Source organism: Haemaphysalis longicornis, unplaced genomic scaffold (genome assembly GCF_048455015.1).
Source record: "Haemaphysalis longicornis isolate Haplotype H1 unplaced genomic scaffold, Haemaphysalis longicornis Haplotype H1 scaffold_5, whole genome shotgun sequence".
In the NCBI taxonomy this organism is placed as follows: Eukaryota; Metazoa; Arthropoda; class Arachnida; order Ixodida; family Ixodidae; genus Haemaphysalis; species Haemaphysalis longicornis.
Genome location: NW_027526385.1, coordinates 150,547,081 through 150,557,984, shown reverse-complemented (window position 1 = coordinate 150,557,984; position 10,904 = coordinate 150,547,081). Strand labels below are relative to the sequence as shown.

The 10,904-nt window shown below is 45.6% G+C and overlaps 2 protein-coding genes across 3 annotated transcripts in view; one reads left to right on the top strand and one right to left on the bottom strand.

The window, feature by feature from the left end:
• Window positions 1-354: 354 nt before the first annotated feature.
• Window positions 355-10,904, bottom strand: part of LOC144138741 (dermonecrotic toxin StSicTox-betaIC1-like) — a 43,308-nt gene continuing 32,758 nt past the window's right edge. For both annotated transcript variants that reach the window (XM_077671157.1, XM_077671156.1), the window contains exons 4-6: window positions 4,989-5,099; window positions 1,499-1,742; window positions 355-771 (exon numbers count right to left, since the gene is read on the bottom strand). In XM_077671157.1, the coding sequence (XP_077527283.1) occupies window positions 642-771; window positions 1,499-1,742; window positions 4,989-5,099 (485 nt within the window). In that variant the 3' untranslated portion in view covers window positions 355-641. The remainder of the gene's footprint in view (window positions 772-1,498; window positions 1,743-4,988; window positions 5,100-10,904) is intronic.
• Window positions 8,847-10,794, top strand: LOC144138957 (uncharacterized). The gene is made up of 2 exons (XM_077671464.1): window positions 8,847-9,718; window positions 10,737-10,794. Exons 1-2 carry the CDS (start codon window positions 8,934-8,936, stop codon window positions 10,792-10,794), a joined length of 843 nt encoding a protein of 280 aa, XP_077527590.1. The 5' UTR covers window positions 8,847-8,933.

The following is a 10,904-nucleotide window of genomic DNA, read 5'->3' as shown; positions in this document are numbered from 1 at the left end:
TGACAAGCCTGCGATGTAATAGAAATGCTTTATATTTAAAGTTTCTTAAAATGCAGTACTACAAACAGTACCAAACAGAACAAAGAAAACATGCTTACACTAATCTCTGCATTAAATATTTCTCGCAGGAACCGAAAATCTGCTAAAAGAGAAGTATTACATTTGGCGCTGCTCTTTGAGACATCAATTACAAAATTTACAAAGATTTTATGCGTTTGTAGGTACATGCAAGTTTCGATTTAAATGAAGCTGGAGGTAAAGCAGAGCCTAACTCCTGAGGAGACCAGAGCTTTACCTGAATCAAGTTGGTGGTAGAGCAGTTACCTATGCAAAAAACACGGCAACAGGCATACGCACATATATGAATGCTGTTTATTTTTATTGGTGGCAACAGCAAGAAGGGCACATTTCCGGTCTGCGGTCGAATACTTCGGCTCAAATTGGCTGGCGATAAATCTTTCGTTCAGCCTCCATTGGTACTCGTCGAATTTAAATGGTGCTTTGCGCAGCCGAAATAAGCGTGAATGAGTAATTTTAAAGCTATTTGTTTGCAGCCTTTTGTATAAAAAACGGTATTTTGAAAATTACACTACTGGGAGTTGTAGAAAACTTCACACCCGCCAGTACTCGTGCTCTGGATTTCAATCTACAATCCGCTTCCAAGGACTGTCGTCTAGATCAGCCAGCCGCACTAGTCGGCTGATGTCCCCCTCTTTCAAGACCTCGAGGGCAGTGCTGGGGTAGTTCGTGATCACAGCATCCAGTCCAAGCCTGTAAAGTCGACAAAAAAAAAGATCGCACTGAGCATTGTGCACTGCCTTGCATTCTTCGTTCCACAGGGCTATCGGACGCAGAAAACATTGCTATTCATATCCTGTTTGAAGTGCCATTAAAATGCGATCCCTACGAGGGAATAATGTGTCTAGCTTGTGCTCGGAGCAAAAACACTTTGCGGTATGAAAGAACTTTCACTATCGTGCTTGAATCACTGGTGCTACGACACTGACGCTACGGCCACTTTCACAGGGGAGCGGAGGTTGCCTCAATTAAGGCACGTTCCCCGTACAGGAAGGCGCCTGCATCGAGGCGCCAACTGTTGGCGCTCATCAGCGTCATGGTATGATACTTCGCTTCGCCTCTTCTTGACGGCGCGCACCATCTTAATGAGTCATATGGGAGTTAATAAGGCGCGTTTTTAGCGTATGCTCACGTCGCGGTTCGTAGCGCAGTGGGAATATCGCCACGTACTTCCCGTTGCGGCCAGAGAGTCGTGGGATCGAAACCAGGCGCCGCCGCATTAATGGCACTTTTTCTGGCGACGTAACTTTTGTAGCGGATATCACGTCGCCAAAATATTTGTGTATGCGCGAATAAAACACTTTTGTGTTAGAATGTGCCGACATGACCATGGGAAAACAGTTATTTACTTCATCCTATTAGTCACTGTACCACCTGAAACTGTGGACTAGGGCAGCGGCATAAAAACGCATCCACTCACCTGATCTCTCTCCTGATAGAGCGCTGCGTGTCCAGGTTATACGCGTAGCCCTTGTCGACAAACTCGCATTCACCACTCTTCCCTTCGCGGCAGTGTACAATAGACTCCAGGCGCTCGTATCGGCCGGACTGGTACGGCAGGCAGTTGGTGTTTCCACTCCCCAGCCATCGACCCGAGGTTATGTTGAGCTCGGCGAAAGCCTCACCGATTTTGAAGAAAGGTTCCATTCCGCCGAAATCAAATCCTGCGGAAAATATTGCACAAATGAAACTTTTTCCAAGACACAAGGTAGATGTTGGTAATTCGATAAATTTAACCTCCGCTGCATTCAATCTGAACACTTAAACATGCAACACGCCAACAGATATCTATGGTTTTTACCCAAAATGCCCGTTATGCCACGAGAAATTGAGTCCCCGACTAACACGTCCAGCAAAACGTTTCATTGGTGGGCTCGAAGGTATATACCGCATTTTCGCGCGCAAAACCCGCCCATAAAATGCGAAAATTTGAAGGGTAAAGTTGAGGTACAGATTATAACCGACATACTATCCTGAAGTGCAGCTTCAGGGTAATACGTGTTGTGCCTTGATTCCCCTACAGCAGCAATCGCGACTATGCCACTCTTATCTCATTGGAAGTGCTCAGTTTGCACACACAGCTTAACACATAGCAACCTAAGAAAAAATATTTGGCAAGTCAGTTAGTTACCAATAGTCGTCGGCTAAGTTAGATTTTCGCATCAACAGATGCGCGATTTTGCTTGATTAGTAGCTTTGGTTAAGCATTTCGTGCATAAAATGTGCTGGCGATATGCCGGGATACATATTTCTTTATTTGTTTGCTGTGTAGTGGTTTAGCAGTTATTTGTAGTGCTTGTGCGGGTAATGTGCGGGGGCTGGTTATAGGCGCGAAAATGCGGTAATTCAAAAACGTTTGAAGACTTCCTTTGGAGACCCTATCTCCAAGATTTCGTCATTTGCAAGAAAAATTAATTCCTCATAGAAGGAAGCCATTATTCTGACCGGAATTACGTCAGTGTATGCTTAGAATCAAGTACAAACGGCACTAATGCGGCTTCATTGCCTCACAAATGAAAGCGCGTTCCTCACTGTTCATACAAAGTTGTCTTAAGCTTCGATGGGTTTTAGTGCTGCAAGTCTTCAGCTTTGCAGTTATCAAGGCGTTCTCGACATCACTACTGTGACCCTAGAATACACGAGGTGCCACGTGCGGGTACTTGAAAAGTTTATGTAAACAAGTACATTGTACGTCAGCGCAAGCTGTCACACAAAAAATAGGGAAGAAAAACGGGACTAGATGAGGTTACACTAAAAGGAAGCGAGGGAAACGCCGTAGTTATGTGATTCCAAAATGGTTTACAGTCAAAATATATTAGGTATCTTCAATCGCATGTCGTTACAGCCCGTACGATGATAACGACTGCACAATATTGTCTCCTAAGGAATAATATGGAACACTTCACTAACAGTTGATAGAGTACGCGGAGCCAGAACGTTCTTCAGATATTTTACGTTCAACCTGCCCTCATAAAAATTTTTACCAACATTGAATTCAATGTTTGTTGACAAAAGTCGACAAAAGCTACCAACATTGAGTAGACTGTCTACTTACTGTCTATAGACCTCCTAGCAACAGCCTACCAACTTTTTGTCAACCATTGGCCAACGTGTTTGAACTGAAACGTTTCTGTACACTTTCTACAGAAAGTTTTGTGTAGACTTTATACTCAATCGCTGTTGCTAACCTAAGCCTTTTTTGACAGAATATTCAAAATGTGATGCAGTAGGAAATTCCGACCATTCGTAGACCCTGCTGTCAATACCGCTTAATTGAAGGTCGTCATCATTTCTCTCTAAAAGATCCTGTAGTTGCAGCAAAAACAAAAGAAAAAAAAAACCAGCAACAGGTTAGGCTGATCGGGTTCTTCAAGGCCGTTCACATTTTTCGGAGGCATACATTCACACGCTCACTTTCTGAAATGTCATATAACAACACAACCCTAACTCAGAAACGTACTATAGCCGAAAAAGCACAAACGCAAAGAAGCACGACACTGCCACCGCACACTTTCTAGCAGTGCACTTCGTGTATATATCACCATCCGCGGGATGCCGATGCCGCAGTGAGGCGTGCCTCTCATTGCATGTTTACAAAACTGCGCGTTATTATTTCCAAAATACAATACCGGGAAACACTGGGACGTAAACGATTGCACATATCTTCTTGTTTACTTTATAGTTGTAAGCTGTAACCAAACAAAACGGAAAGCTGGAATGGGTTGCAAGAAAGCGCGCCCCGTGTTGGCTGCCTCCAGTGATTGACGCGTTTCTCCCGGAGGTACGCAAAGAGGGACGGGCGCCGGTAGCGGTTGGTCGAGAGCGGCCAAAGCATCTGCGCCAGCCGGATTAGGTTAGCATAGCGGGCGATTTTCGATTATCGGCGTTGTTAGAGAGGCGTCCAGCAGTCTGTCGCGAAATATGTACGCAAATAATTCGTTCCTTTCAACCATGTAGCACTTAGCTTGCGTAAATCAAAACACAGTGACGAGTGGTTGCGAGTGGTTGATGCCGCTGGCTGGCGCTTGTTCGGAACCGCTGATTAGCCCTGTTTATCACCGTGAAGAGTGAAAGCAAGCAAGTCGTGAAGGACCAACCCGTACGAACAGTGAAAGTTGCTCCCTTTTGCCACTTGTTTTTCTAGGAGTGCACAAGTGTGAAGATATATGCAGAGAGAGAGGGAGGGAGAAGGATACGTGCGTGTGCGTGTGCGTGCGTGTGTGCGTGCGCGCGTGTGTGTGTGTGTGTGTGTGTGTGTGTGCGTGTTTAAAACCTGATTCAAACAAAGCAACGTAATTTGGTTAAAGTCAAGTAAATAGTTTGTTCCCAAATATTGTAAACCTTTCCAGCTATTTAGAAAAAAAACAATATGAATTAATTCAAATCGGACTCCAGGACGAAGGAATCAGGTGTTTGCGTTCAATTCAACTTGCGACAAAGGGTCTCAAAAAATTTTCAGGTGTCTTCCTACAGAAGCCCGTCAACATAAATTTGACAGAGTTTCTATATACCACCGTCAACAGACAAATGTCAACATAAATTTGACAGACTTTCTATATACCACCGTCAACAGACAAATGTCAACGTAAATTAAGTAGACTTTCTATATACAACAGTCAATAGACAATTGTCAACATATATTCAATAGACTTTTTACAGACAACTGTCAATAGAATGTAAGAGTATGTAGGATAGCAATAAAGTTGGTAGGATGTCAACAAAACGTCTACAGAATGTAAAGAAGCATTTTTGTAAGGGTGGTAATAATAATTGTATAACCCCTCATTATTTTTACATCCTCCTGGCCATCGCAGTTACTTCATTTGCAGGGTTCGGCATTGGAGCGAAAACCACGACGTCCTCAGCTCAGGTAATTCGGACCGAAGGAAAGCTATGCGCCAGGTACTAACCTACGTGATCCCTCCAGGAATCGGAGATGGTGTCTAAGACGCCTTTGAAAACTTTCTTCTGATTGGTGCTGCTGACGTACAGCAGCACGGGAACTGCTTTCGATGGGGAAACTGCAACAGATGTACGAGAAATGTTTTCGTGTGACCACATGAGCACCAACAACAATAATACATTTCTAGGTTCAAAGGGTACTTCATTCTCGGGTACTTCATTCTGAAATGTCACGTATAGAATAAGATGAAATCTGCAACAACGGAACATACCCAACCGGAATACCCGTAGTTCAACCGGTTGCGTTAAGGTGATGCGGCCAGAACCTTATAAATTTAGCTTAATCTCCATAGTGACGCACCGGTTTATGCCACAAGTCAGTGAAGAGTGCTGGCACGAACACAGGGCGGCCGCATGTATTCAAATCCACAAAAATTGGAAGCGCGACGTCTACGATCCCCTTTCTCCTTAGAAAAGGTCGTTTTGTAATCGACTCGCAACAAAAGTAGCGAAACACTTTGGCGGTTTGTTAGCCTGTGCGCGCTGGTGTCGAAAAAGGAAATTTTAAATGTTTACAGTTCAAGTATTGTCATGTGGCTGCGAATTAACATACGCGTTGAGTGGATTTCAGGAACCGAAGGAATATTCGCGATTCATTTTATTTGAAATACATGTTGGTGAAGTTGTAATATTGTCAGCGACAATAACAAGGGGTGCGAGTGTACTCACATAAATCTTTGTTATTCAGTCACAAAAAACGCTTTACAGCAGCATGAAACCTGTTTCAGGGGCGATGCTCCTTAGGGGCTCGGGCTGTCTGCGTCTGATGTCGTCGTGGCCGTCGCAATCGGCGTCTTATGTAGTATTGTACCAAAACACCGAGACACTCGTTTACGCTTCGCACTATAACGCTTTGTAATGCGCACTAAAAAAACACCGGCACACTCGTTTACGCCCTGCGCTAGAACTCTTCTGGCTTCAGTCACGAGACATGTACAGCAAAGCTGTATACCTGTACCCCCCCCCCCCCCCCCATAGGTTCTCCTACGTTTCCAAAAACGCCAAAGCGCCAAGAAAACGTACACTTATACACTGCATACTTCGCCCCTCCCCAGGATTCACGTTTGTGGAGATGGCCTTGGATATGTTTTGTTTCTACCCAGACCCTCGCTTTTTATACCTGTGTCACTGGCGCACTTTTTTTTTCTTTTTCCTAATGCTCCCGCTTTGTGGTACACCAGGTACTTAAAGCGTCTCTCGAACAAGAAGAAACGCCTGCACCGTGTTGAAAACGTTCTTCTTGTGCTGCTAAATGTGATGCTTACAAGGCGGCTAACCTTGACAAATTATCAAAGGTCAAAGAAGTGAAATAACATTTCTTCCAAAAACCTTTACCTAACGTGTTTTGAACGGTTCGAAAAAGCTCTGGTGAGTCATTAACCCCAACACTATTGATTCAATCAACCTACTCGATGAGCATGGCTTGGTCATTCCCGATAGAGTATGCCTAGTGATTTTAAACAATGTTTTTGTAGTAGTGTTTTTACTTTTGGTCGCAGCATTGTGATTCCAATCATACCCACTAATGAATTCCTACAAATGAAATCAATACTTATCGAACCCAAAGGAATAGAAGAAATAATTCAAAAACTAAAGGTTTCCTTGAGTGCGGGTGTTGATTCAATTAACCCGATATTTTAAAAGGTACTAAATTATATTGTTCTCTTATTTTGTCAAAGATTTTCCAGGAATCTATTGACACCTGCACTCTTCCTGAAGACCGGAATGTCGAGAAGGTGGTGGCCATTCATAAGTAAGGTCGTAAAAATTCACCTTTCAACTTCCGTCCAATCTCTTGCAAACTCTACCATTCCTTGCAAAATACTCGAGCACATTCCTTACTCAAGCAGAGTAAAAGTTCTCGAATCTAACTCTTTTCTTACCAGCGCCCAGCATGGTTTCCGCAGAACCTTCTCTTGGGAAACCCAACTTATTTTCTTTGTATAAATTTAACAGCGTCCTTGATCGTTGTTCACTGGCACACTGCATTTTCTCATATTTTTCAAAGCCATTGAAAAGGTATGAGACAAGCTTTTCTTAAATTAAGCAAATTGAATATTGGTCGCGATCTTTTAACATGGCTGGAGCACTTTCTTTGCATCCGAACGCAGTTTGTCACTGCTAACAATTTCTACTCTACTCTCCCTTTAGTACGGTTCAATCCAGCGTCCCTAAGGGTTCAGTTTTAGGTCCGCTTTTGTTGTTAATATGTATTAACGACCTTCCTTCTTGCGTTTCTTCTAAGATACTTATTCGGGACGACTGGATAATGTTTCGCGAGATTAATGATATAAACTGCGTTCACATTCTGCACACTGATATGAACGCAATTTTAAACTGGTTTGACGCGTGGCTAGTGGTCCTTAGCAATACCGAATATAAAGAAATGCGAATTTCTCGTTCTATATCTAGTCCCATCAATACTTAATACATGTCCTCTCCAGTCAGTCCCTTCTTAGCGCTATCTTTGTGTTCACATTACTTGCTGTCTCACCTGGTCACTTCATATTAAATCGTTTATCAACTGTGCTAACAGAAGGTTAGGAAATTTTCGTCGAGATTTCTTTTCACAACCAATATCCTTAAAACTATCTGTATATGAAACATTATTCCGTAGTAACTTAGATTACGCCCCTTCCATATGGGATCCCAGTACTAATAACTTAATTAGCTCCTTTGAATTTGTACCGAATAACTCCTCTCGTTTCATACTGCATCACTACAACCATGCTGCTACATAACGTCCATGAAAAACACATTACAATATTCCTTTCCTTGCATCCAGTCTGCAGTTTTCTAGCATATGTCAATTTATTAAAATATTCAACCACAGTTCTCATTTGCGCATCGAACTCATTCTTCCACCAATCTACATTTCCCCACGAGTCGATGACGTTCACAAAGTTGGAATCCAGCCCTGCCGAAAAAGAGCTTGCCTTCAGTCTTACATACCACGCGCTTCAAAAGGATGGAACCCCCCTCCCGGACCAACAGCCACCATTGTCGACCACCAAATTTTCGTACCCCACTAGCTAATATTGTATACCCAGAAACCCAACAAGCCTGTGCCCATCTAAACAATTTTATATTTAACCTGTATCTTTGTATCTAATCCTTCTTTTAATTCCTGTGACCTTGAGGGTAAATGGGAATTAATACACAAAATAAAATAAAAGTGTGCTTCACATGAAAGACTCGGTCTCCTACTGCAGTAAGATACACCCCAATTCTGTTGCACCACAGTAAAGCAGTAAAGTACAATTGCAAAACTCAATCGACTTAAGGCAAGCTGTGAGAAACGTGCATTTTCTAGGGTCACTTTGTTGCGTCATTTTATCTGGTTCGTCTTATGGTTTCTTGCTGCGCACCATCACTTGACTGTTTAGGCACGCCTCACTCCGTCAAGCTGCCACTTCACTCACACTATGAGACGTATATAGCTGGGTGAATTCAGTCTGAAATGTTTCATGAAAGCAAGCTACCTTGGCGTAATATTATCAGCCAGGTCTGTCCTGGTTTACCGTATATATATAAATATATATATATATATATATTGTAACGAGGGTAATGAACATATGCAATAGACGCAACATGCCATCAAGACATCGGGGTATGTGCCTCACCAGCATAGCCCATATAGGATTACGACCAATTCACACACGGGGATATGCGCCAAAGAGGTGTCAAAGAAGACGATGAACCACAGGACGTGCATGCGCCAGACACGAGCTTGGTGAACGCAACGCTCAGACCTGCGTTATCCATCGGCTTCGCTCCTGCGATTAAACAACGTCAACCGGCTACCGGCGTGTCGGCTGTCTTCTTAACAAGTGGTGGAGGTCAGGAGTTTCGATCCCGCCCTGGAGCTTCGTTCCCGGACGCTACCACCCCCAATGTCCAGAGAAACCACTCAGCCTGTGATCTGCCGCGGCTCCATGCGCGAGCGGGAACCGGCCAAGTTCAGCGGTGCAGACGACAGCGACGCAGAGGACTGGCTTGCTTCCTTCGAACGCGTGAGTGCGTATAATAAGTGGGACGACAATGCCAAGCTTAGCAACGTCGCCTTCTCTCTAACGAAAGTCGCGGAAACATGGTACAACAATAACGAGTCCGATCTCCGGCCTTGGTCTCATTTCTGCAGTGAATTTATTAGAATTTTCGGCCGCCCTGCTGTACGAAAACTTCGCGCCGAACAGTGCTTACGTGCACGCGGACAGAAGGCTGGCGAGACGTTCACCAGCTATATCGAAGACGTCATTGATTTATGCAAACGCGTCGACCCCTCCATGACGGAAGCTGACAAGGTCCGGAACATTTTAAAAGGCGTTGACGACGACGCTTTCCAGATGCTCTTGGCTAGAGATCCCAAAACTGTTGCGGATGTCGTCCGCTTGTGTCAGAGTTTTGACGATCTACGCAAGCAGCGAGCTCTGACTCGACAAGCCTGTGCTCGCGGAGAGTCCGTGGCGAGCGTGGCGGCTACGTACGACGAGGATTCCGCTCTGTTTTCCCGCATCAAAGACTTTATACGAGAAGAGGTGGCCCGCCAAGTTTCCCTGCTCCCCTGCACCGTAGAGCCGCCTTCTCCACTAGCGCCTACACTCCGGAATATGATACGGGACCAGGTAGCTAACGCATTGCCACCAGCCGAACACACCGCACCAGTCGCTGCCCCTACGCCCCTCTCCCCTCTCACCTACGCCCCTCTCACCTACGCTGGAGCGACAGCCAGGCCGCCACCACCGCCTGCTCCATTCTTCCAGTCCCCAGCGCCGCAACCAGCCGTGTCGTTCCAGCCGGCGGTGCGCATTGCGCCGACTCACGTACCATCACGTCCACATCCAACCCCCATCACCAGTCCTTACGATGCGAATGCGTGGCGCACACCGGACAATCGGCCCATCTGTTTCCCGTGTCGGACACCCGGACATGTCGCCCGCTACTGTCGTCGTCGTGTGCTGCAGCCCGCCAACATTTTTCAAGCACCTTTTTACGCAAGCCCCCACACCCCGTCTTGTGTTCCGCCGCAAACTCCGCAGAATTTGCCCACCGAGTCTTCTGAACAGCCGCCGTTCGCCAGCCGCCGCTCGTCCTCCCCACGTCGCCGCTCAGTTTCCCCCATGCGTCGCCGCCCGACCAGTGACGGGGAGGAAAACTAACAGCCGCAGTTCCTGAGGCAAGAGCTGCGTCACCGTCGAACTGCACAAGTCCTCAATTTTCACCGAAAAATGTTATTGACGTGATTGTAGAAGGTGCCCCTACTGTTGCGCTAATCGATACAGGAGCCGCTGTTTCTGTTATCCATGCCCGTCTCTGCCGCTCTCTACGAAAAGTGATGACGCCACTTTCTGGACTTTCATTACGAGCCGCCAATTCGCAACCCATTAAGCCGCTTGCTGCCTGCACTGCACGGGTCGTCATCAAGAACATCTCTTACATCGTTGAGTTCATCGTCCTGCCATCCTGCTCCCATGACGTAATCCTGGGTTGGGACTTTCTTTCCCGCCACGACGCTATTATTGACTGTGCTCGGGCTGAAGTTGAATTTTCCACTGACGTCTTAGAGGATTCCGGTGATGCCCCTACTACCAAGGTACTAATTGCTGAAGACACTGACGTTCCGCCAGGCTCCTCTGTCCTCGTTCCATTATGTTGCACCACTGTCCCAGACGCAACTGTTCTCTTTACGCCCTCAGCCATTTTCCTACGTCGGAAATGTCTTCCTTTGCCCTGTGCCATTTTAACAACTCGTGATGGCGCAAGCACTATGTTAGTCACGAATCCGTCGGCGACTCCGTGTTCCCTTTTTAGTGGAGAAACACTTGGGTTTATCGAGATTGTGGATGCCCGGCTAGTCGTCGATG

Excerpts from the sequence above, each read along its gene's own strand:
- LOC144138957 (XM_077671464.1), top strand. The coding sequence starts at position 8,934 with ATGTCCAGAGAAACCACTCAGCCTGTGATCTGCCGCGGCTCCATGCGC. Across the intron at positions 9,719-10,736 it reads GCACCAGTCGCTGCCCCTAC|CCATTTTCCTACGTCGGAAA; the intron begins GCCCCTCTCCCC and ends TTACGCCCTCAG.